Source organism: Poromitra crassiceps (assembly GCF_964638095.1).
Source record: "Poromitra crassiceps genome assembly, chromosome: 2".
Lineage (NCBI taxonomy): Eukaryota > Metazoa > Chordata > Actinopteri > Beryciformes > Melamphaidae > Poromitra > Poromitra crassiceps.
In genome coordinates this window covers 96,095,418-96,121,744 of record NC_139624.1, presented here as the reverse complement: position 1 = coordinate 96,121,744, position 26,327 = coordinate 96,095,418, and the positions used below count along the sequence as shown (strand labels likewise).

General features: G+C 44.9%; 1 protein-coding gene across 1 annotated transcript; it reads right to left on the bottom strand.

Moving 5' to 3' along the window:
- Window positions 1-419: 419 nt before the first annotated feature.
- LOC310772219 (urokinase plasminogen activator surface receptor-like) lies at window positions 420-26,254 on the bottom strand. Its single transcript, XM_083631981.1, has 5 exons — window positions 26,194-26,254; window positions 7,857-7,997; window positions 4,750-4,896; window positions 4,492-4,620; window positions 420-1,200 (listed from the first exon to the last, which is right to left on the bottom strand). Exons 1-5 carry the CDS (start codon window positions 26,240-26,242, stop codon window positions 995-997), a joined length of 672 nt encoding a protein of 223 aa, XP_083488107.1. The 5' UTR covers window positions 26,243-26,254; the 3' UTR covers window positions 420-994.
- Between the last annotated feature and the right edge of the window lie 73 nt (window positions 26,255-26,327).

Genomic DNA, 26,327 nt, shown 5'->3' with positions numbered 1-26,327 from the left:
CATTGCAGAAAAAACACACCTTGATTTAAAAATGAGAATTTGTTTGTCGAGGTTTTATTAGGCTACATAATTCCCGACCATACAGGTTTGTGGTGTGAGATAACAGTAGATTGCTTTTGAAAGTTGTGACGGTGTTGTGCCAAAAATGTATTTGCTGCCAGAAACTGATTTCGCTCCGTGGGACCGCGCACATCGCTGCCTCTCCCCACCCTGTGAGCCCCATGGCCGGCTCAAAACACCAAGGGCACCAACCTACCCCCACCACCCACCCAGCCTGCCTACCCGTCCAGCTCCCACCTTCTCCGGGGGAGACCCCCCTCCAGCAACCGGCGCACTAGCCGAACCTGCGCATGCCACATTAAGCATCCCTCCCCGGGCTACACACAGACTCCCGCCCCGCCAGACCCTCGTTCCCCTAATCCAATTCAAAACGCAAATCACTTTTTGGCACAACACCTGTAGTGTCCGGCCAGTACAGTAACCTCTTTCCCTGCAATTGCACGCATGCAAGACCAGCTTCTCCACAGCGTGGATGGCGTGACCACAGTCAATGGCTTAACCAGAGTGGACAATTCTGACATAGGCTATTGAAATAGGCTAGAAGTAAAATCTCACACATTCCTACCCTATTAAAGAAACAAATATTTTTAGATGTGTAGGCCTATGTTATAGCCTATATGAACGAAACGTCTAATTACAGTAAGCGCACGCTTTGGGACATGGGGATATTCACTGCGTAATTACGCGGCGGCCCTTTGTGTTTCAAATGGATCGTTCCATCAGCATCAATTTTTGTTATGAATCCGAACTGGTTCATCCTCCAATTCTCTCCCTCTCTCTTCCCTCACGAGAGAGAGAGAGAGAGAGAGAGGGGGGGGGGGGGGGGGGGATTCTCTCTCGACAAAATTACAGCCGCTGCGAAGATAGGGCCCATAGTTTTAACAGTGCAGGAGACCAGGTGGACCAAAAACAGGGAACAATGGCTTAGACTAGCTTAAAAGAACAGAGCAAGAGAGAGCATTGGTGGCATCAGGAGCAGGATGCTAACGACGTCGCTGCTGGCTCTGTTGCACCTGTCTCCCACACAGCAGTTCAGCTCTTTGGTTCCGATGATGGCCTCTGCCATGGTGGTGAGGTTAGAGCACATGGAGCTGGAGGCACAGCCCTTCACCATCGTCTGGTTCACCATCGTCTGGTTCACTGTGACAACAAAACAAGTTAGTGACTGGTCTTAATAGAGTTCACCATCGTCTGGTTTACTGTGACAACAAAACAAGTTAGTGACTGGCCTTAATAGAGTTCACCATCGTCTGGTTTACTGTGACAACAAAACAAGTTAGTGACTGGCCTTAATAGAGTTCACCATCGTCTGGTTCACTGTGACAACAAAACAAGTTAGTGACTGGCCTTAATAGAGTTCACCATCGTCTGGTTCACTGTGACAACAAAACAAGTTAGTGACTGGCCTTAATAGAGTTCACCATCGTCTGGTTCACTGTGACAACAAAACAAGTTAGTGACTGGCCTTAATAGAGTTCACCATCGTCTGGTTCACTGTGACAACAAAACAAGTTAGTGACTGGCCTTAATAGAGTTCACCATCGTCTGGTTCACTGTGACAACAAAACAAGTTAGTGACTGGCCTTAATAGAGTTCACCATCGTCTGGTTCACTGTGACAACAAAACAAGTTAGTGACTGGCCTTAATAGAGTTCACCATCGTCTGGTTCACTGTGACAACAAAACAAGTTAGTGACTGGCCTAAATAGAGTTCACCATCGTCTGGTTCACTGTGACAACAAAACAAGTAAGTGACTGGCCTAAATAGAGTTCACCATCGGCTGGTTCACTGTGACAACAAAACAAGTTAGTGACTGGCCTTAATAGAGTTCACCATCGTCTGGTTCACTGTGACAACAAAACAAGTTAGTGACTGGCCTTAATAGAGTTCACCATCGTCTGGTTCACTGTGACAACAAAACAAGTTAGTGACTGGCCTTAATAGAGTTCACCATCGTCTGGTTCACTGTGACAACAAAACAAGTTAGTGACTGGCCTTAATAGAGTTCACCATCGTCTGGTTCACTGTGACAACAAAACAAGTTAGTGACTGGCCTTAATAGAGTTCACCATCGTCTGGTTCACTGTGACAACAAAACAAGTTAGTGACTGGCCTTAATAGAGTTCACCATCGTCTGGTTCACTGTGACAACAAAACAAGTTAGTGACTGGCCTAAATAGAGTTCACCATCGTCTGGTTCACTGTGACAACAAAACAAGTTAGTGACTGGCCTAAATAGAGTTCACCATCGGCTGGTTCACTGTGACAACAAAACAAGTTAGTGACTGGCCTTAATAGAGTTCACCATCGTCTGGTTCACTGTGACAACAAAACAAGTTAGTGACTGGCCTTAATAGAGTTCACCATCGTCTGGTTCACTGTGACAACAAAACAAGTTAGTGACTGGCCTTAATAGAGTTCACCATCGTCTGGTTCACTGTGACAACAAAACAAGTTAGTGACTGGCCTTAATAGAGTTCACCATCGTCTGGTTCACTGTGACAACAAAACAAGACTGGCCTTATTACTGGGTTCAACATAACTAATAGGCCCATTTCACAGCAACCATTTAGAGGTGGTAAAGCAGGAAAGCATGTGTAATCAATAACATTAACGTGTTACTGTGCAGGTTAATGAGGGCCCTGGCCCCGGAACACCTAATAAGGGCTTTTCTGCTGCTTCCCTAGCTGCTCCTATGCAGTCTCATGTAGGAACTAGCTAGCAGCTAGCGGGTGTAGATCGGTCAAAAGAAAATAGTTCCTACATGAAACTGCTCATAACAAGGTCTGTGGGTTATCTTGAGTATCATGATTTCTGTAAAGAGACATTGCTGTTGAATTTATCAAATGTATTTCTTTGGCACTTTGAGCACCACAAGCAGAGTGCCATCCAGTTACATTGTATTGGAGAGAAGGCAGAAACTCTGCGGACGATGGCCCCTATTCTCCCACAGGCCTTCGGCGCTAAAACGGGCCTTCGGCGCAAAAAAACGTGCCTTGCGCCTGCCTCGGGAAGATATCAACATGGCTTTAGGCTGGTAAATGCACTTTAGACCGAATGGGCGTGGCGCACTCCCTGAATGTGCAAGAATGGGCGTTTCGGCGTTAAATATCGGCGTAATGATATCTTCCCACCTGGCGTAAATTTAGCGCTTTGCGCTTTTGAAAACCAGGCCTATTCAGTGCGCTGGTTGCGTGGAGCGCTCCCCTCTGGCTCCCCTCTGGCTCCCCTCTGTCACCCTTCTCTGTGTCACTCTCTCCCTCTCTCCTCAGTCTGACAGGCACAATACTCTCTCTCTCTGACTCCCTTGCTCAGACAGACACAACACACTTCTCATAGGAAAAATAAGTTGTAAGTTCACTGCCTGGGACGTCCCAGCATGCATTGTGGTACTCCATTTCGCTACTAAATAGCAACCAAATGAGCCGAAAACCTATATTAAGGGAGGATCTAAATAATGTGTAATGGTAACACAACCTGCAATTGTAGAACATTTCAATATTGGACCAAATAAAACATCGAAATGAAAACACCACCCTATGTGAAACATATATGTCTTCCTGGGCCTATATATATCTCTTGTCGATTTAACGTGATTTAGATAAGTGACAGCGGAACGCGCTTCTACTGTCATCTGCTATACTGTGATGTCCCCTCCAATAACTTGGCCCTACTTCACATTTAGTTTTACAATAAAAACACATTTATGCAATGACTTTACATAATGTAGGGTATATTTATGTGCATCATCCTTCCTGCAGCAGGCGAGAGAAAATGATATCTTTCTGGACAAACTTTCACCAATCTAATAGGCAATATTTTTCTAGCTGATGCATTTAGAACATTCTTTTCACTTTGATCTTGCTATAGTGTAGGGTATTTACATGCTTGCAGTATTTAAACTGCAGTTAGATTGGTTTGAGAAGCATAATAATATGGAATAATAGCCTATATATGGAGACAGACAGACTGGATGAAGGGAGGGGGGGGGGGGCAGAGAGCGCTTGGCTTTGTCTGGTTTTACCGGATTTGTCCAGGAATTGGAGCTTAAAAGGCAAGCGTGTGACTCTTAACTGCAATTCTCCAATGAGCGGACTATGCATAATTTTACGCTTAAAAGGCGTGGTTATAATGGTTGAGGCTGCGTGTATCGCCGATACCAAGATAGCGAGTGCGCTGGTCCACACCCACTAACTAGGCGGCCTAGCGCTAGGCCTTAAACGCAGTTTCTACGCCGATTGCAACGATAGGGCCCGATATCTCCAAAACTCAGCAACTCACACCAAAATGATCTAGATGGATAAATAGCACTGCGGGTGAGAGGGAAAATATGTATTTTGGATTTTAGGGTGAGCTGTCCCTTTAAGTTAAGTGAAGACCTTACTTAACAATGTGGTGTGATTACATAGTGAGTTGTTACAGCTTGTTACCTGTCAGTGTTGCTGTGACGCAGCGGTCCTCGCTCCCCCGGCACTCTATAATGCGATTGCATTCTAGCTCTCCTCCACCACCCATGCAGCCATAGCACTTTTTACCATTGGTAGAAGGGTAACGGGCATCTGTAAGAGAAAACTTACATTGTTTATAGTGCTACCAGATGAAATGATAAGGCTTTTCAAGCAATTCAGGAGACCCCCCTTACCTGTTACCTGTTGCAGAGGTAAGAGGAGTAAATATGGGGAGGTTACCAGATACAGTTGCACCGTTGCAGAGGTGAGAGGAGCAGCACTCGGTCGTCATGATGGTCCTGAAGAAGCCAAAGTTGACGGAGCCGTTCACACACTGAGCAGAGACGGCACAAAACTTCATGTTGAACGTGCGGTCTCTAGGAGCACCTGCACAACAGAGTGGAGCAAATTAACACGTTCACTGCCAATGGCGAGTTGACTCGTCAAAAAAATTCCAACGGTTCACTGCCAATGACGAGTTAAGACGTCAAAAAAAAAAAAAAAAATTTTTGACGGTGCTAAGTGGATCAATGCCCCCCACGTCTCCTATAAAAATATTGGAGCGACCGAACGTGTACAACCCATTCCACCGACCCACTAAGTGGCGACAGTGCTCTCCATTCTAGAGGAAGGCAAGCAAAAAGCAGTGTGGAAGCCATTCTCATGAAAATGGATTGGCGAAAACGCTTTCGCGCTTGGGAGCTGGCGGTGGGGTTTTGCAAATTTGCATAATAGATTACGGGTGGAACACACTTTGAAACACGCAGCATAAATAAGACCAGAATCGCAAAAGCTTCATCAAAGCTCTCAGAACCCCAAGAAACGAGCGAGCCCATCCATCCAGACTTGCCCAGCGGCCGCCAGGCAGACAGGCACAGCAGCAGCAAAGCAGTGAGCCTGGTGACGCGAGGTTACAGCAGCAGCAGCAACGAGCTTGTGACACGCCCGCTGCAGCCAAGAAGAACACACACGGAGGGAAGAGTTTGAAGGAGAGGGGTGTTTCCTGCTGTTATGGAGGAAATTACTGTTCAAAACTATTGTTTAGATGTCTGACGTCTTACTGATGCCAAAAATGAATGGTTAAAGTGACTGTTCTATCGAATTTCACAAAAAGCCGTTTATCTCAGAATAAATTTACAGACGCTGAAACCATGCTGTATTCAACTGCTAATGCTTACATAACTACTAACTCTACAAACTAACTCTTTTAGACAGAGAAAGCACACATTCTATTAGTTCTTTTGAGATATTGTGTGTTCACAAAATCCTAACAGAAACGAATCCTCGGCTCTTGAAAGATGAGCCAGAATCCTCAAAAAAACCCTCTGGCAGAAGCTAACTACAGTTTTGAAAAAACGGCTGGCAGTGAATGTGTTAAATGCTTTTTTATGGGGAATGTTCTTTTGTTGTTTTATTAGCCACGCAAAAATCAAGATGGCTGTCACACATGGGAGAAGTTAGCGGGGAAGGCTTTCTGTCATGAAGGGATACAACAACTCTTCAAACATGTTTCATTGCAATTAAAGGAAGGCTTTGCCATTTTTTCAACCAGATTTGTATCATTACAGTGTCAGTAGTCAGAGCAATCATAATATATATATATATATATATATATATATATATATATATATATATATATATATATATATATATATATATATATTATAATTAAAAAATATATATATATTTATATATATATATATATATATATATATATATATATATATATATATATATATATATATATATATATATATATATATATAAGCAATATCACACGAGAGGGAGTGCGGTTGTTGGCTAATATCGGCACTGCTGTGATTCGGTCGTAGGCACGAGGCCGCAGGTTTAAATGCACTTCCACATTGGCTTTATTTTTGACAGAGCTACCCTCTTGTATGTAACACATTTATGTGTGATGAATAGTTTACACTTTAGATTAGAAAGCCTTGTAAATTAATTGTAAATGATTTACACATCATTTATAACAGGTGAGGAACACTTAATTTACTAAAAGTTTATAGATGACTTACAACGCATTTGTGATCTGTTAACATAGCATGTATTAATCATCTACAAAAGTATATTCATGTTTTGTAAGTGATTAGTTCATCATTAACTAAAGGCTTATAATGACTTACAACTGAACGTTATTATGAAGTGTTACCTATGTGGGTATCTCATTTTAAGATAACCCTGGTTTTAACCCCTGTGTATACTTTATTCCTCTCTTCTAATGTGTCTTGTCATTTTAATCTGTGTTTTATATGTTTTTATCAGACTGTATGAGCTGCTTGGACACCCGAATTTCCCCAAGGGGATCAATAAAGTATCTATCTATCCATCTATCTATCTATCTATCTATCTATCTATCTATCTATCTATCTATCTATCTATCTATCTATCTATCTATCTCAACTAGACTAGTTTGAATTTTACTATGGGGCCAACTTTCACTGAGGCATAAAAAGTCCAAATTGGAGTCCTTGCCGACACCTAAAGACCACCTACCCAATGCCTAAACCTAAGTCCGCACCCGCCCAGGTGATGCCCCCCGCGTAATAGAGAGCCGCAGTAACGAGTCCGGAAATCATCGATGCTAACAGCCCTGGTTCTTCACAGTTTTCGCCTATGGGAGTTTTGAATGGGTTTTTGGCGCGATGCTTCCAATAATCTCTCTGGGCAACGCTGGCTTAATCAAACGCGAACCAGTGTTTAGTAACATCATCTTCACACATGAAGACCACTTTTATGAGTTTTGAAGCTTTTATGTGCCGTTAAAAGGGTGGCTAGCTAGCAAACGGCTAAATGAGACTACAATGTCGACGCGGATATTATACGTCATCACGAGTGAACGCGGAAATTCTTTCTCTCACAATCAATGCGTGGACGCCTATGCGACACTGTGTGTAGTTCTGGATTAGCTTAGCACAAGCTTTTTACCTCTAGGGCTCGCAGTTACGCTTCAAAACTCATGAAAGTGGTCCTCATGTGTGAAGATTATCCCGCTGAACCTTGGTTCGCATTTGATTAAACTTGCGTTGCCCACAGACATTATTTGAAGCATCGCGCCAAAAACCCATTCAAAAATCCCATAGACAGAAACAGTGAAGAACCAGGAAGTTCGGGACTTCCGCATTCAGCCTACAAAAATACGTCATCCCTGCGGCTCTCTATGCTTCTATACTTCCCAACTCATTGAGGATGATGAGCCCTTGACTTTTGGCATTCCATAAAACGCCCCAGTCTCCGCGGGACGTTAAGGAGGTCGCCAAAGGCACTTGACAAAGCGGTTCAGTGAGACGAGTTTGGAGTGAGAACGTGTTACAGATGCCAAAGAGTCTTACTTGCAGTTAGAGAAATGTAGTTAGTCTCCACTTTCACTGCTGCACATTGACTGGACGAAGAACAATTCTTGGCTTCGCCTATGCAGGTTCCTTCCAGGAAAGGGATGCATGGATTACTCATACAAGTCAGGTAGGTGTAGGCTGAGAGAACAGGGGGACAAGTCAAACAAGTTAAAAACTAACTTTTTGTAATATAAACATGTAAAGTAGTCTATTCTGTAGCTCACTGGAATCATTTAGACACCCCCACCCCCCCCCCCAACTTAAATACACAGGCTACCTACTGTACATCCAAAGCAGTTTAATGTTTATTCTACATTCCCAAACTTTTCACACCAAGTAGCACTCTGTACCAAATCCAATTTTCCAAGGATCACTTCCACTGCAGATGCCATCAATCCCTCCCACCAGGGTGGGAATCACACAGAGGCCATCAGGCCATGGCCTGCGTTGCCCCTCCCTCTGGCCGTGATGCCCTGAGATCCCTAAGGTCACCTTGGCAGTGCCCTGCTGCCAGCCTGCTACTGTCAGTTGCTTTAAAAGCGTCAGTGGTCTCAGTTGAATGTAGTCTGCTCGATGCAAAGAATGTGTACAGTAATTGGCTCATTTTAACACACATTTCAGAAAAATCACTCTTCACGATGTCATAGAGCAGTTGCCTTTGTGCCCTGGCATGTGACCTTGTGCCCTAAAAAAATGTGATGCCGAAAGCTAGATGGCCTTGCCCCTAAAATGACAAAATTCCCACCCTGCTGTCAATAAATTACCAAGATTGGACAACCCTTACCCCCATTCTAAATCCAAAAGAAAAATACAGCCCCTGATACCTGCACAAAATACCCAGGTCACATTAAACATGAAAACGCATGAAGGCCTAAGAATGAATATTGCTACAACAGAAGGAGGGAGTTCCCGGCTTGCAGCACAGGCAGCAATGAACATCTATCAGGGAGAGTTTCCAGAGAGCTTCTCTGGCGGGGAAAGAGGAACTGAAACTAGCCATGCTGCAGAGGAGATGGTCCCAACATGAAACAATGCAGAGAATGTTGCGCTGGACAAAGGCCTCGATGTCACTAATGCCATAACTAACCACAATGTGGAGGAATTGCTATCAGCCATCAATATCGTTGAACTGAAGGATGCCTGGTAAAGAAGGCTGGAGTAGGTTGTGAAAGACTGTCATATGCTGAAAGCAGTAACAGTATTACATTACATTATTAATCAATTCTGTATTAATCAATTCTGTAACCAGGCACTTAAATGTATGTAATGCCCCCCACCCCAAAATAAAAACTTTCTGACTTGCAATAGCATCAGAATATTCTTTCCATCGCCAAAATTTGTGTTATTTAGCTGCCTTTCTGACAAGCTAGTTAGTAACCAAATTGATGCCTTAGGCTGCTGAGTGTCCAGTATTGTCACAAGGGGGCCACTTCATGTATTTAAAAAAAAAAAAGAGAAAAATGCAACCGTTCGAATTCTCAATATTAACAATGTATTCAGTTATTTGAGGGACAATCTATTTTTTACATTAACAATTTATTTGTTTATATGAGGGACTTTGTTTTCTTTTTTTAGGGACAATGCACATTACTAAATTAGGCAGTGTTAATTTTCAACTGTCCCTTGGAACTCCAGCTAGAATTAGAACTGATCATAAATGTCACTTGACAGCTCAGTAATCCGCTCTGCCACTGTGTTGGCTGAAAGGCTGATGTTGCTTAAGTGACTTTTTTTCTGGACAGACGATATTTGCAACCGGCAACAGGCAACAGGCAGATACAGAGGGACGGCGGAGGAGGATAGGATTTGTGAATATTGTGAGCTGAAGGAAGTGGAGAATGAATTTCATTTTATTTTGTACTGCCCCTTGTATCATGACTTACGAGATATACTATTTAAAAAAGTTCACTCCCCTGAGTTAAACCTGTTAGATTTTGAAGAAGGTGCCATACTTGAATTTCTTTTTGATAACATCTTTGCTTTTTCCGAATATATCTCTCATGCGTGGGATAGGAGGAAAAAGATGACATATGATAGATAATTCATATATTTTACTTAATACACATTGTAGTTAAATCTGTGTTTTGCTGCTGATGCCGCGTGCTGCTGTGTGTGTGTTTGTACGGTTTTGTATTGTTCAAGCACCGTAATAGATATGGAAATAACTGTATGTTGATGTGTCTGATAATCCCATGTGGGATGGGTCATGTAAATTGTCCTGACACGTAAATAAAATTTTCATTCATTCATTCATTCATTCATTCATTCATTCATTCATTCATTCATTCATTCATGCAACCTGCAGCATGCAGTCTTTTAGAAACGTCAAGGTGTTCCCCGCTTTGGTGATCATCTCACCTACCAGTCACCACGTAACTTACTTCAACTGCTGCACCAGCCTCCTTTCTCCCTTCTGGAAGAGATGTTGTTGTATTGACAGCTCTTTTTGTCCCTCTCATCTCCCCGGTACTTTGCATCGGCTAACTGCTCTGCATGTTTAGTTGAATAATGTCGCTTCAGGTTATATTATTTTAGTATGGCGATTTTCTCTTTGCAAATGAGGCAGGCGGCATTCCCTTTGAACTCGACGAAAAAATAATCACTCTCCCACTTCTCCTGAATCTGTCTGTGCTCGTCATCAACCTAACGTTTGCCTTTTGACAGCGACATATTCACTTCTCAACAAAAGACAACATTTCAGCGTGCAAATGTTTTTATTTCACTCAGGTGAACCGAATCACCTGCTAATGAGGTGGATTTGACATGCAGTGATGATCCCGCTGGCCTGGAGTGTGAAGCGGTGTTGCCAGATACTGCTGATGGTTTCCAGCACAAAGAGTGCACAAAGAGTGTACAAAGAGTGTACAAAGAGAAAACAGCCCAAGGAACTGCACATCTATGTAAATTTATCTGGCAACCCTGGTGTGAAATGCGACTTGTCTGCATGAAGGCAGCGCCTCGTCCACGCGCCTCGGGAGAGCGCTCTGTGTTTTACAACGAGCGGAGGTGCGGGCCTGATTTCACTATAAGTTGATGTCAAGTGGGGGGCCGTATGAAATCGTTTTAGCGGCCGTGTCTGGCCCGGGGGCCGTGAGTTTGAGACCCCTGCCTTAGGTCTTCTAGTTTTATATGATCCCAGAAACTTCACTCTGGCTTTAAAACTGAGCCCACTACAGCCTCTAAAAGTAAATTTACAAAATCGTGATATTTCCTGAACATCGTGGTAGCCTACTCCTCCTGGAGCCGAAATCCTACAGTTCCCACAATGCACTGGGCTCGCGTGGCCTTAGATTCCACGCCCACCCCTCAGGCATTTGGCTGATATCAAACTCCAGTAGGTGGCGGTAATGCACATATATGTTTGCCAACCGCCATAAAACTCAAAGAAGAAGAAGAAGAAGGCTTCGACATAAAAACATTATGAGAAGAAAAAATCTAAAATAAAATTGCCTCCAAATTGCACCAAATTTAAACCGAAGTATATATGTCGGGAGATGTCTTCATAAAAAAAAATTCATTCATTTTAAGGCATTTTCCAAGGAGTTACGCGCATCTGATGTTGTAACTATTTCATGTAAAAATGTGTAAAAACGGGTACATTGCTCAGCGTTGATTTCGTTACTTCAACGCACCTACTACTAGATGTAAAATTTGACGAGCTTTCCAATGCTGCCAGTCCCGTGTCTGTCTGTGCTTCGGTTCCCGAGATATGGTCTCTTTGCAAGGAGCTATGGGAAGCTAATATTAGCTACCATAGGCTAGGCGGTCGAAAAAGATGGCTGCCTTTTGTTTTTCTTCAAGACCTCTGAAGGGGCGTGGAGGACCTCTAGAGGCGGGACCATGGCCCACATGGCCCACAGGCCCACAAGTAGTGTAGTTCATAGGTGCTCGACTTCCGCAAGGCTGGAATTGTCGCCCCGACGCGTTTTGCGTCAGAGCGTCATGGAAATAATGTGAGAGATGGTTGATAGCTCTGGCTGTAAACAACCAATTTCAAAAATTTCAACGGATTCGAAAACCTTAGGGGCGTGAGATTTAATATATATTCATATTCCCCATGGGAAAGCCATCCTTTAAGTTCTTTGGCGCAGAATTGTCAAAGTCATTTGGTGATTGAAACAGACAGCAACCAATCAGTTGGGGCTGAAAACTAAATACGTCACCAAATCAGTGGTGGATAGACTGGCATCCAGAGCCTAATGAAGGCTGCATTGGGGCTGGTTACCAGGCTACAAATTAAATTAGTAGCTAATTGGGTAATTGAGTGATGGGGTTACAGTATCCTACTGGTGGAAGTGCACGGACACAATGTGGCCTTCTGGTACAGTACTATCGTTTGTCGTCTTTCAGTGGTATCATATCATTAGCTAGACATTATTCTCTGTAAAGCCCTCTCAGATATGCTTCTGAATTACGGCTATACAAATAAACTTGACTTCGTAGTGTGGGGGGGGGGGGGGGGGGGGGGGTGGCACTGTATCATTAAAGTGCCCATCCCCTGATCTATTGTTTGTGTTGAAACAGGAACCTGTCAGCCAAACTGCACCCAGCACCTCTCCCTGAAGCCACAGCCTCTTTAGCCTATGCTAACACTGTGTTTGGATAGTCCAGCACCTCTCCCTGAAGCCACAGCCTCTTTAGCCTATATGCTAACACTGTGTTTGGATAGTCCGCCTGCCAACACTGTAGTCTACACTGTGGACTCTCTGCAGAGAGTAGACTCTCTACAGAGTATCTGTAACATTTCAACAGCTTATTCTTTTCCAATATTTTATTTTTCAATTTTCAGAACAAACAAAGCAACAGCCACAGCTGAAAAGAAGGTGGAGTGGGACTTCCACTCCTTCAAAATGAGTCTCTTTGCGACAGTCGTCCCCTGCGTCAGAGACTGTTGCACAGCCGTAGGAAGGAGCAGAGAAGATTCAGAACAGCCGAAGATGTGCAAGTTCCACCTCCGGCTGAAGGGTTATTTTATAGGCCTTAGAGTACCAGTCAAATATTTGGCCCAGAATCCGGATAGTGAAGAACAAAACCAAAAAGTGTGTGACAGTGTACCATCTGACCCTTGACACCTATCACATAGTGGTGAGACAGAAGGGTAGATCCTGTGCAACCTAGACTTGGAATAGTGAAGTCGGTGAGTGACTTTAAACTGGATCAGCTGGTGTCTGCTGTTGATTGAACAGAGTACATTTCAACAGCTTATTAGTTGACATTCAACAATTCAACCGTCTTTGTCTAGACGATGTGTTAAAGTGATACACCAACTTTTTGGGAGTGTACATGTTGTGACTCGGGTACTCACCACGAGATGGTATATTCATCAAAAATGCTGAGAAACTCAATTTAAGGTAAATAGATAGCCGGAACAACTTTCTAAACATGGCTGCCAGGCACAGTGTGCAGTGGTTTCACACTGCACCTCAAACAGACAAAGAGTAACCGAACTAATAGAGTATGACTGAAGTTACTTCCTTGTTTGCATGAGGCGCTGTATATAGCGCATGCACTGTACGCAGCCGCATGCGCTGTGTACAGCGGAAGCGCTGTGTAACAGGCAAACAAGGAAGTAACTCGGTGTGTGGATTTACTTTACGAAAATAAGTTTCACGTAACTGGATTAATATTTCATCGCGTGGTGAGTACCCTGAGTCACAACATGTAGCCTACATATAACTTTTTGGCGCTGTTAAAAATGTGTGTTTTTGGTGACTTTGAACGGCTGTACTGTTTCGTTCAATACTCACTAACTGGTCATCCAGTTAGTTGTAGCTCACTGTATACTGTACGGAGAGTGTATACTGTACGGAGAGTGTATACTGCACGGAGAGTGTATAATGCACGGAGAGCGACGGTAAAGGCATTGTGCATTTTTGCTGATTCACGCGAGGGGTCAAGCCGGGACATGTTTCCCCTTATCTCGGGGCATGGCAGGCTGCTGCCTTATCATGAACAGCCCAGAATACATTGATGTGCAGGGTATGCAGCACCGGGCCAAACCACTGGTCCATTGTGGTGGGCCGGTCTGGAGGGCAAAAATGCCAGGGCCAATTTTTTGTCCCAGTCCAGCCTTGGGTCTGAATCAACAATTTCAAGTATTTTTCATGCTCATATGTCCTCCATTTTTATTTATTTATTCCCCGTTAGTGCTAATTTTAATGTATTTATCCTGGTTGGTGCTCCACCCTCTGCCGATCTGGGGAGAGCCGAAACTGGCTCCATGCTTCCTCCGAGACATGGGCAGTAGCCAGCCGCTTCTTTTCACCTGACAGGGGAAGCTTCACCGGTAGGACATAGCACGTGGGAGGATCACGCTATTCCAACGAGTTCCCCTCCCTCCAAACAGGCGCCCCTAACGACCAGAGGAGGAACCACTTCAGCAACCAGGATATTGCATGTTTTGGTGTGGGGTTCCTATATGAAGGAAACCCCCAGGGGGCACGGGGAGAACATGCAAACTCCACACAGAAAGGCCCTTTTGACGACCCCACCCAGGCGGTGGCCACTCAAGGACATGCGAATGGGCACACACTCATTCAGCGCTCACAGCGTCCCAGGTGGGAATCGAACCCAGGGCCTTCTAGCTGTGAGGCGACAGCGCTTACCACTGCGTCACCGTGCCCCCATGCCTCATTTTATGATATCAAAAGCCAATGGGTGACGTCACGCTCACATAGTCCAGATATATACAGTTTTTGCACTACAATAACTTGTATTTTGGTGTCTTTGTGCAGGTTACCGCCCTTGCTGTTTTGCATTAGTTACATTTTAAGTTAAGTTAAGTTAAGTTATCCCGTTGGGGAAATTCATCCTCTGCATTTGACCCATCCTCTACTAGGAACCTTTCTAGAACTAGGAGCAGTGCAGCCGCAGTGCAGCGCCCAGGGAACAACTCCAGTTCTTTTGCCATTGCCTTGGTCAGGGACACTAACATACATGTCTTTTGGTGGTGGGGGAAACCGGAGCACCCGGAGAAAACCCACAAGAAACACGGGAAGAACATGCAAACTTCACACAGAAAGGACCTGGGACCCGACCGACCGGGGTTCGAACCCAGGACCTTCTTGCTGTGAGGCAACAGTGCTAACCACTGAGCCACCGTGCTGTCCATTTATGGTTTAGTTTTTTCCCCATTTTGCTCTAAGTGCCTGGTGTACTGGCATTGCCACTGGTGTGGAAAGGTTACCTACTCTCTGGTTTAGGAATCCCTTTTCAAGTTTGTTACTTTATATACTTTGAGTTTATTTCCTTTTGTTTAAATGACAAACCAGCTATAGGTAACTGCCCTTTGTGGACCCTGAGGAGTGTGGCCGTGGTGATGGGGATGTCCTTCCCTAAATCACTTGCATGCTATAGAGTTAAATGTGCACTAAACACCTTTGCTCACCTTTTTGCAGTGTGTGTGTGTGTGTGTGTGTGTGTGTGACCCGGACACAAACACGTGTGTTGTGCTTTATCGTTGGCCTTGTCCCGTCGGCCAGCCTTCCCTAGTCTTTGGCCTCTCCCTCAATTCCCCATTCCCCCTTAGTATGCAAAATATATTTTTATAGTAGAAATTCCCTGTTTGTGATAGTCAAAATTCTAACATAACAATCTTAATAAATGAAATATTTTTCCACTGTAGCTAACTTATTTTTCTTATAACTGCTTCCAGCGTTCTTTCCTTTACAGGCTTTTCATGAATACATATATTTGTGTGAGCTTGAAACCATGTGTTTCCTGACAGCTTTACCTGTGTGCATGTTATACTAAAAGGAGTGGGGACACCTCGGCATTCCGAAATGTCGGCACTCCGACAAAATTGTCGGAATGGAGATCTGTCTCGCCATTGCGAAATAACCCTAACCCGGGGGACCGGCTGGAGCTAACCTCTCCCAGCCCCCACGTCTAAACCTAACCTCCCCCAGACCCTAACCCTAAACCTAACCTCTCCCACCCCCCACGCCTAAGCCTAACCTTCCCCAGAACCTAACCCTAAACCTAACCTCTCCCACCCCTGTAAGCTAAATAACTCAATATACTATGTCGGAATGGCGGACCTAATATCTTTCGCAATGGTGAAACATTTTTTGGAGATAAAAAGGGCCGCCTCTCCGAAAGCATAGAAGTCAATGATCGGAATGCCGACACTTCGGAATGGCGAGATGACCCCAAAAGGAGTATTGCATTGAAATTCCCTAGGTGGGGTAGTTGGTATTCCAAGGTATCAAAGCCCGTTAGTAGGTCTGGTTACTTTTGCATATTTTTGTCTGTTGAAGCCGGTGAGACGAGTAGGCTACAGTAACACCACTTTATTTCTGGTTCCTGGGGGGTATTATGTCTCTATGGCCTCTATCTTCCGACAGGCGCTACCGCAGGCTTTGCGCACTGTTTGCGCATGCCTTAAGCCACGGAAGATAGCGTTCCGCCTTGCGCCGTCCGCCAGGTGTTCTGCCGAGTTTTGCTCCCCCGCCGAGCAGCAAAAAAAACATCCCCACCTCACGGGAGCTACTTGTAATGGTTTATACAGAAATGAAACTATTTCAAAGTGATATGATTGTCTGGTAGACATGACCTCCCTGATTTCTAAGTTAAAACAGCCCCGAAATATGTTGGGGATGCAATTCTCGGCGGGCATGCGGAAACGTTCACGGCACCTGTCGCAAGCGCAAATTAGAGCTGTGCCAATTCTGCCAAAAATCATCTGCGCCCCAAATGCCTGCGCAAACGGGATTTGGGCGGTCTTAAAGGAACACTCCGCCCATTTTCAACCAGCTTTGTATCATTAGAACATCAGTAGTATATCAGAAAACTGTAAACTGTTTTGAAGTCTGTCATTTAATTTGACAGTTATTGAGTGTTAAAGTGTGGACCAGTGACATCACTGGTCCACACTAACTCAAATGAATAACTCATTAACTCAAATCAACTCTCAATAACTGTCAAACTAGATGAATGAAGAATAGTTTGACAGTTATTGAGAGTTGATTTGAGTTAATGAGTTATTAATTTGAGTTAGTGTGGACCAGTGATGTCACTGGTCCACACTTTAACACTCAATAACTGTCAAATTAAATGACAGACTTCAAAACAGTTTACAGTTTTCTGATATACTACTGATGTTCTAATGATACAAAGCTGGTTGAAATTGGGCGGAGTGTTCCTTTAACTACCAGAATTATTCACAGGCGTGGCCAGGCAAGGCTGGGCATTACGTCAATCAAAACCAATCAGATTCCCGTCTCGTAATGGTTGTTTGCGCGAGGTGGCCTCGCCGAGGCATGCAATATGCTGTAATTCTCTCCATGCGTAATAGAGTGTACTCACTCGTGCGAGGACAGAGAGAGCTTATTGACAGATCGTCTGTGGTGCCAACGACCCTTCGGGTTATGAAGGTAATAGCCAATGTCCATTGTCCCACAAGTGTTCTCAATTAATTTCCCTCTTTGCGTTGGGATAAAAGTTTCTCAGTGAGTTATAGTTGATTGCCTCACTGAATTATCTGCTAATACCCAATTTTAGCAGCCGAATTTGATGTCTTGGCGTGGCAAGGCTGTGCTTAATGACATATCGTAAAGGAATTCCACTTTCCACTGTGCAAATACCTCTCTGCGCTGGGAGTGCACCCATAATCTTCGTGCAGAGCACCCAGCGCAGAGAGGTATTTGCGCGTAAGAGGTCCTTTTCAAAGCTCTTAGTGCAAAGTAATTGCGCGCTGCTGACGATAGGGTAACGCCATCTATCCCACATTTTAGCGCTGAAACGCCTGCTTTGGCATGGGGCAGCCAATGCCCAGTACAATTATCACAGGCATGCGCTTGTGTCCGCCCCCAATTTTCATTGCGCACGGCGTTAAACGAGCGCAAACGCAAAATTAGCGATTTTGGGAAGATAGAGGCCTATATGTACTGCATTTTTACTGTTCTTTTACATGAATGTTGTCTTTTTCACATTGTAATCTCTTTGTTATGCCTCCGCCGCCGGCGATAGCCAGGCCGGAGGCATTATGGATCCGGGTTGTCCGTCCGTCCGTACGTACGTATGTCTGTCCGTCCGTCCGTCCGTACGATGTTCGTTAACGCGATATCTGAGGAACGCCTTGACGGAATTTAATCAAATTTGCCTTAAACATCCACTTAGGCTCAAGGATGATCTGATTAGATTTTGGTGGTCAAAGGTCAAAGGTCACTGTGACCTCTCGAACGTCATTTTCAAGCTTGTTAACGCAATATCTGAGGAACGCCTTGACAGAATTTCATCAAATTTGCCTTAAACATCCACTTGGACTCAAGGATGAACTGATTCGATTTTGGTGGTCAAAGGTCAAAGGTCAAGTCACTGTGACCTCTCGAACGCCATTTTCAAGCTTGTTAACGCGATATCTGAGGAACGCCTTGACGGAATTTCATAAAATTTGCCTTAAACATCCACTTAGGCTCAAGGATGATCTGATTAGATTTTGGTGGTCAAAGGTCAAAGGTCAAGGTCACTGTGACCTCTCGAACGCCATTTTCAAGCTTGTTAACGCGATATCTCAGGAATGCCTTGACGGAATTTCATGATATTTGCCTTAAACATCCACTTGGACTCAAGCATGAACTGATTAGATTTTGGTGGTCAAAGGTCAAGGTCACTGTGACCTCTCGAACGCCATTTTCAGGCTTGTTAACGCAATATCTCAGAAATGCCTTGACAGAGTTTCATCAAATTTGCCTCAAACATCGACTTGGACTCAAGGATGAACTTATTCGATTTTCGTGGTCAAAGGTCAAGGTCACTGTGACCTCACGCATGCCATTCCCAAGTTCGTTAAAGCGATATCTCAAGAACGGCTTGATGGAATTTCTGCCAATTTGGCTCAAACGTCGACTTGGGCGCAAGGATGAACGGATTACATTTTGGTGATCAAAGGTCAAGGTCACTGTGACCTCTCCAACGCCATTTTCAAGCTTGTTAACGCCATATCTCAGGAATGCCTTGACGGAATTTAATCAAATTTGCCTCAAACATTAACTTGGCCTCAAGGATGAACTGATTACATTTTGGTGGTCAAACTTCAAGGTCATTGTGACCTCACGAACGCCGTTCCCAAGTTCGTTAACGCAATATCTCAAGAACAGCTTGATAGAATTTCTTCTGATGTGGCTCAAACATCGACTTGGACGCAAGGATGAACTGATTAGATTTTGGTGGTCAAAGGTCAAGGTCACTGTGACCTCTCCAATGCCATTTTCAAGCTTATTAACGCGATATCTCAGGAATGTCTTGATGGAATTTCTTCGAATTTGCCTCAAACGTCCACTTGGACTCAAGGATGAACCGATTACATTTTGGTGGTCAAAGTTCAAGGTCACTGTGACCTCACACACCCAATTTCCAAGCTCTGTAACGCAACATCTCAGGAGCGCCTTGACGGAATTTCTTCCAATTTGCCTCAAATGGAGATTTGGACTCAAGAATGAACTAATGGCGGAGGCATAAGTCCGCGTTGCGGTCGTTCTAGTTTCTCTATGGTCTTGTATCTATTTTATGTAAATCACCTGTATTTCCGCCTTTATTTATATAGGGAAGGCTCTTGAGAGCAAGCTCTCATTTTCAAGAGCGCCCTGTTACAAGGAACACAAGGGTTTACAAACAGACAAGATAAGAGCAATAAGAACAGATGATAATCAGCTAAAACATGTGCATTTCTCAATCCTCATGTAATGCAGTGTGCTCTCGAGGAGTACTTTAAACAAGTCCAGAGAGATCAATTGCTCCAGCTTACGGCCGGGACACACATCTTGCGTCTGCTGTGCGTCTGCGTGGCGTCTGCATGGCGTTACCTGTTGATTTTCATTTCGGCGCCCATGTTAACAGGTTACAGCAGCGTGAGCAGCCACACCACCGGCATCAGACGCGCGTCTCAGGCGCGTGTCTTGCAAGGCGTGAGACGCGCGTCATCTAGAGAATAGAAGCGACGCCTATTTTTTCTGCTTACCGCGCGCGTGTCTCTAGCGTGTCTCTACACAAATAGACACAAATAGACATTAAAATGATATTTTACAGGGGCAGCCACAGCCAATCAAGGCTCGTTTTGATTTGAGACGGAAGGATGAGCTGAGCTCACAGCTGAAATCAATACTGCCTCGATTACGAAGTGAGCCCAAAATCAGTTAAAATCATAATTGTATTGTTTATAGCAAATTTAATAAAAGGTAAACTCTATAGGAAGAGAGTTGGCAGACAGACAGCAGCGCACAGCAGCCACGCTGCCTGTGTGGATGCCGCGGGCGTGCCAGCCGCAGCCATCACGCCACGCACACGCACTAGGTAGGTACACGCAAGATGTGTGTCCCGGCCGTTAGAGTGTCCTGGAGCACATTCCATTTAAGGGCATTAAATGAAAACACAGTCTTTCCTTGTTGGGATCTCACCCGTACAATAACTGGTGTTGATGTGAGTAAGAAGTGAAGACAGATACAGTGGAAGCTGTCCAATCAGGGCTTTGTAAATAAATAAGAGGCAGTGCTGCTCTCTTCTAGCTGTCAGAGAGGAGCCAGCTCACTTTTTCATATTTTTTCATACTTTGAGTTGCTTCCGTGTGTGAAATTTGCTATACAAATAAACTTGCCTAGTCTTTTTGCATGGGAGGAGTTCCTTGGATCTAAACGGGGACAAATTAATTTCCATGGCTGGTGACGGTGGCGTGAGTGCTTGGTGCAGCCTGAGGTGACCTTTAGCTGGGCGGGAGGGGCTCCGCTCGCCCGGGCTGGGAGAGGAGAGGAGAGGAGAGCGAGGGAGTGACTCATGCAACCCGACACCCTCAGCTCAGAACTGATCCTCTGTCTTCCATTCTCTCTCGCCAGTTGCATTTTCCGAATTTGGCCTTTTTCCGAATTTAGCATTTTCCGATTAAGACGTGGGTTATTCCAGTATTATTCGGGTTTTAGGAGGATTCTTTGATCATGTATACAGCGCATTCGGAATATGCGTCTCCATCAGGGTTTTTACCGCAGTTTGCGACCCATGTTGCCTGTTCGTGGTCAACTGATGTGTGCTATAAATCACTAAGAGGCGATATAATCATATAATCCAACAACAACAACAACAGTTGGTATTGAAAGCTACGTAACAGTCAAGAACACGAATGGCGCGTTTCGACAGACAGTGGGCCCTATCGTCCTACAGGCGCTATCGCTTGTGCATCGGTTTGCGCGCCTCTATCTTCTCTGCCTCTTTGGCAGGGATGATAGCAGTCCGCCTCGTGCAAGTGCCAATTTGCATTCCAGGGGCCGGTTGCACCAACTGGTCTTAACTATGCCTGGTCGTAACTCCTACGTCGGTCTTAGTTAAGACCATGGATTTACGCCTGTTGCACCAACACGGCTTACTCTGGTCTTAACTACGCTGGTCGTAGCAATGCGCGTTCATGTGAATTGTCGGGGAATGCCCTCTGATTGGCCCACATGTGCCTCGCGCCGTCACCCACTACTGTATGTGCGTCACTACACCCTCCCTCCTCCCACCCCCCTCCTCCTGTGGAAGCCCCGGGGGAAAATGGCGGCGGCGATTAGTGTCAGGGAGTCTGAATGAAATTGAATGTAACGTTCCCAATTCTATGTATTACATTCTAAAAAAGTAACGGCAACATTTGGGAAGGCTAAGCCACACAACTAGTTAGTTATAATCTAACGTCGTGCTTTCAAAGACGGCGAACTGGCGGTGTTACGACGATGACGGTCAAAAAGGTCTCCGCGGAGATCTCTGCTACGCCTCCTCCTGACGAGGCGTAGGAGTTACGCCTGGTCTTAGTGAAAATAAGGCTTAAGTCGTCTTGGTGCAACCGGCGTAGCTGTTAGGTCGTAAAGTTACGACCAACTTAGCTTAAGACCAGTGTAAGACCAGTTGGTGCAACCGGCCCCTGGTGTTCTGCCGAGTTTTGCACCCCCGCCGCCAAACGCATCCCCACCTCACGGGAGCATATTGTAATGTAGTGGACTTGGGGTGTCCACTGGATTGGGGGGGGGGATGATTGACAGTTGATTAAAGACTAAGAGCTTTCACCTGCGGCTGCCCCTGTGCTGCGGTGCCTCCGCTGACAGAGACTCTGCGTTAATGATCCTCAGCCGGACTTGATTGGGAGAATGGGGAACAGTTAAAGGAGAGCCGAGCGAGAGACACTTTATTCTGGGGAGCGGAGCTCAAGCTGATCGGGACAAGTTTGTCCGGTCAAGCCGTCTATGTGACTGAACTGCTTAAATGGTCACTGCACTCACGGGAGGGGGGTGCCGTGCGTGACTGTAGAGTTGCCGCGGTGAAGACTTATAGGCAGGCATTAGTGTTTCCAGTGTTAGGGCCGAGGTTAGGCTTGGGGAAATTAGGAGTGCTCTCTCCAGCTTCCCAGCTCTGGTGTGGGGCGTCTGATACGCTGTCGGCCGCCTCCTCGTCTCAGCGCTGGACCAACGGTTCCCCCACGGGCTCTCGCTATATGAGCCGTGTTGGATCAGCGCCACAAGCCCAGACCCCGGGGGAGGGTCGCAACGACATGGCCAGTTAAGTGGTCTTTTAACTAGGACAATTATTATTGTTTTATGTATAGTTTTGTTTGTTATTGTCCATGTCTGTTTAAGTTTACTTTGTTGATTTTAAACACTTCTTATTCGACAGCATATGGAGAACCGGGGGGACTGGGGGAAGTTAGCTATAGGCATTGGAGCATTACAGGTCTGTCCCACCCTGGCTAGTCTGTGCGCGCCTCTGAGTGTGAATTAAAGCGGGCCTATAGCCTACGTGTAGGGTGAACTCCTGTGTGCCTCTCAGAAGGGTGAACTCCTGTGTGACTTAAAGTGTGCCTCTCAGAAGGGTGAACTCCTGTGTGACTTAAAGTGTGCCTCTCAGAAGGGTGAACTCCTGTGTGACTTAAAGTGTGCCTCTCAGAAGGGTGAAATCCTAGGTGATTACACCTGGTCTATTTGCATTAAGCAATGTGTGATCGCATGTTTACTGCCATACTAGTTTAAAGGGCTGTTGGGCTTGCTGTGATTTGCTGTGGAGGGAGGGCTGGTAGACTGGGGGGGCTGACCTGTCTGAGGGGGGAATGTTTTAGGTGGGCCAGTTCTCAATGTGGGGTCCCATGCTGTCCTTACTTATCTTGTCCGAAATAAATGATATATTTTTCTTACGTCGTTGTAAGTGTGTGTTGTTCTCAGGTATCTGACACCGGACCATCCGGATAAACAAAGGTGGTGGCAGCAGTGCTTTATAGCCTACCCAGTTAATATAGCATCCTTAAAGGAGGTTTATCACAGTAATACAGAAACGTAACTGTTTAAAAATTATATTATTGTCTGTGTAGACATGACCTCCCTGTTTTTAAGTTAAAACAGCCCCACAATATGGTGGGGATGCAATTCTCGGTGGGGGTGCGGAACTCACAACACTCAACACCGCCACTGTTATTTGTACATGGTGCCTGTATCTGTTGCCTGTTGCGTGTATCTGTTGCTTGTTGCCTGTTTCTGTTGCCTGTTGCTTGTCGTTTTTGTTTTTCATATTATTACCTCTGCTTGTTGCCTGTCACCGTTTGTGTTTTTCCTGACTGTTAAGCGTCTTTGGGTTTTGAAAAGCGCTATACAAAATAAATGAATTATTAGTATTATTATTATTAATAATAATAATAATAATAATAATAATAATAATAATAATGATGATAATAATGATAATAATTAATTTTATTTATAAAGCGCTTTTCAGTGACCCAAAGAAATTATTAGAAAGATTTGTGTTTGAACAAATCCAGATTTTAACGTTTCGGTCCTAAGACCGTCTTAGGTATATATGCTATTTGCACCTGTGCAAACAGAATGTTAATTATGTTTGAGTATGTTTAAAGTATCTACATGCCATTTGCACCTATGTGCAGTGAATATGTCACTGTCTTTGACTTGTCTTATCACTTTACTGCCTTATTGCTTGTTGTTTCTCTTGTTTTCCTGCACCTATGCCCTGTTATTTTGCACTATGTTGTAAACGGAGTCCACAGCACAAGAATTTCACACGTGATACTTGTACTACGGAGTGACAATAAAAAATCTTGAATCTTGAATCTTGAACCGTCTTCAGATTCTTGGGGAATCTGAAAAAGGTCTTAGGACCGAAACGTTATTCTTTCTGTTAAATAAAACTTTTTGCATTTGGAGACAGTGTGCGAGACAAATAAGAAATGAACAAACACATATGGAGACAAACAGAGTCATAGTTGCATTCACCACAGGCATGTTCTCTCATGCAGGTGAGAGAACATGCAATTTTTTTTGGCCTCTAGGGGCATCACGCAATGAATAGGCTACAGGAAGTACAAGGTGGCCTCCCTCCCAAAAGTCAATATAACCCACAATAGAATCATAGAAACATTGAAATGTAGCATTCAAGTCAACATAGGTAAATCAAATAACAATAAAGATGTACTCAAGCAATACAAATGTATAGTATGAAAAAACCAATATGAGCATATTAAACTTTTTTTTTTACTTACAGTACAGCAATGATCAGTTCAAAGGAAATAAAAGCAATGTCTATAGGACTAAGACAATGACTATAGGTACGATGCCTTTTTGGTCATAAGCCTTCCTCTCTCTCTTTCCGAATACTGTTGAGGTTGGCACCGGATAGCAGCCGTCATTATATTATTACATCATTGAATACTGTTGAGGTTGGCACCGGATAGCAGCCGTCATTATATTACATCATTCTTTATGATAGAATACTGTTGAGGTTGGCACCGGATAGCAGCCGTCATTATATTACATCATTCTTTATGATAGAATACTGTTGAGGTTGCACCGGATAGCAGCCGTCATTATATTACACCATTCTTTATGATAGAATACTGTTGAGGTTGGCACCGGATAGCAGCCGTCATTATATTACATCATTCTTTATGATAGAATACTGTTGAGGTTGGCACCGGATAGCAGCCGTCATTATATTACAGGAGGGTCGAAGGTGGTCACGCGGTCAGGGCCACTCAATCCGCTGCTCCGGAACTACTCTGCCGGGACCGGGGGAGGGGGAGGGCTCTGGTACGTAGAGGGACCGGGCTCTGTGGGTTGCCACCCGGCCGGGTTCCTCCCTCGTCTCACCAGGTCTACGACCTGTGCGCTGCACCAGACTCCCCCGCTCCAAACATCTCATTCCGAGGTGATGGTATCTTAGTGGACACCATGCAGTACCAGTACTTGGTGGCACTGCAGTCTCCACTTGCGGCTTGAATGGCCCTCCTAACAGGCCTCTCGTGGGTTGTTGGGCTTCTTCCTCACGGAAGACGCAGGCTGGGGAGCTAACCCATACTGCTACCCGGGTGCCGTCCCTGTTCCGGCTGTCAACTGACTCTCCAGTAGTCACTAGTCTTTCCTGGTTGTCACGTAGTCTATTCCTATGAGTCACTGGCTAGGCCAGGCTAACTAATAAAGAAAAAAACATCGCATGGATGCATAACTGGGACGTATCCTCAGTGATGTACCCTGGGGTCATAGGATGTTTCGGGTCTCGCAACATCATACACCCTCGCCCAGGTGACCCAGCCGGGGCTGGCCAAGCCCCAACTTACGTCCCAGTAGCTACCCACGGTCAGCCCTATAGGGAGGGTCGAAGGTGGTCACGCGGTCAGGGCCACTCAATCCGCTGCTCCGGAACTACTCTGCCGGGACCGGGGGGGAGAAGGGCTCTGGTACGTAGAGGGACCAGGCTCTGTGGGTTGCCACCCGGCCGGGTTCCTCCCTCGTCTCACCAGGTCTACGACCTGTGCGCTGCACCAGACTCCCCCGCTCCAAACATCTCATTCCGAGGTGATGGTTGCTATCCGGTGCCAACCTCAACATTATTATATCATAAAGAATGATGTAATATAATGACGGCTGCTATCCGGTGCCAACCTCAACAGTATTCAATGATGTATTATATAGTACTATAGTTGTCCTGCTTGTTTAGAATCTGTACATTTATGTCTATAATACTTTCCTATGTGTGTACATTTTTATATCACTTCTTTTCTAATTGTTAATTGCTGAACACCTGGTGATCTGTCATGTGATGTATTGATACGGGTATTTAAGATGGCGTCTCTCTGCCACCTCAGAAAGCATCTGAGGAAGGGCCGGTGTGGCCCGAAACGTCACGCTGGTTTGCAAATTAAAAAAACCCAATGGGAGCTCTTTTGGTGTGCGGATCGTTCTTTTTCACTGGCACCGGATAGCAGCCGTCATTATATTACATCATTCTTTACGATAGAATACTGTTGAGGTTGGCACCGGATAGCAGCCGTCATTATATTACATCATTCTTTACGATAGTCAAAGGAAAAAAAACAACTCACCTGTGGGCAGGAGCACACTCCCACAGATCAGTATGAGCAGCAGATGCATGTCAGGATGTGAGTGGAGTCTGTGGCTCAGAGTCTGCAGAGTTCCAGCGTTAAGTAGTTGTGCTCAGTGGGCATACTCTCATATC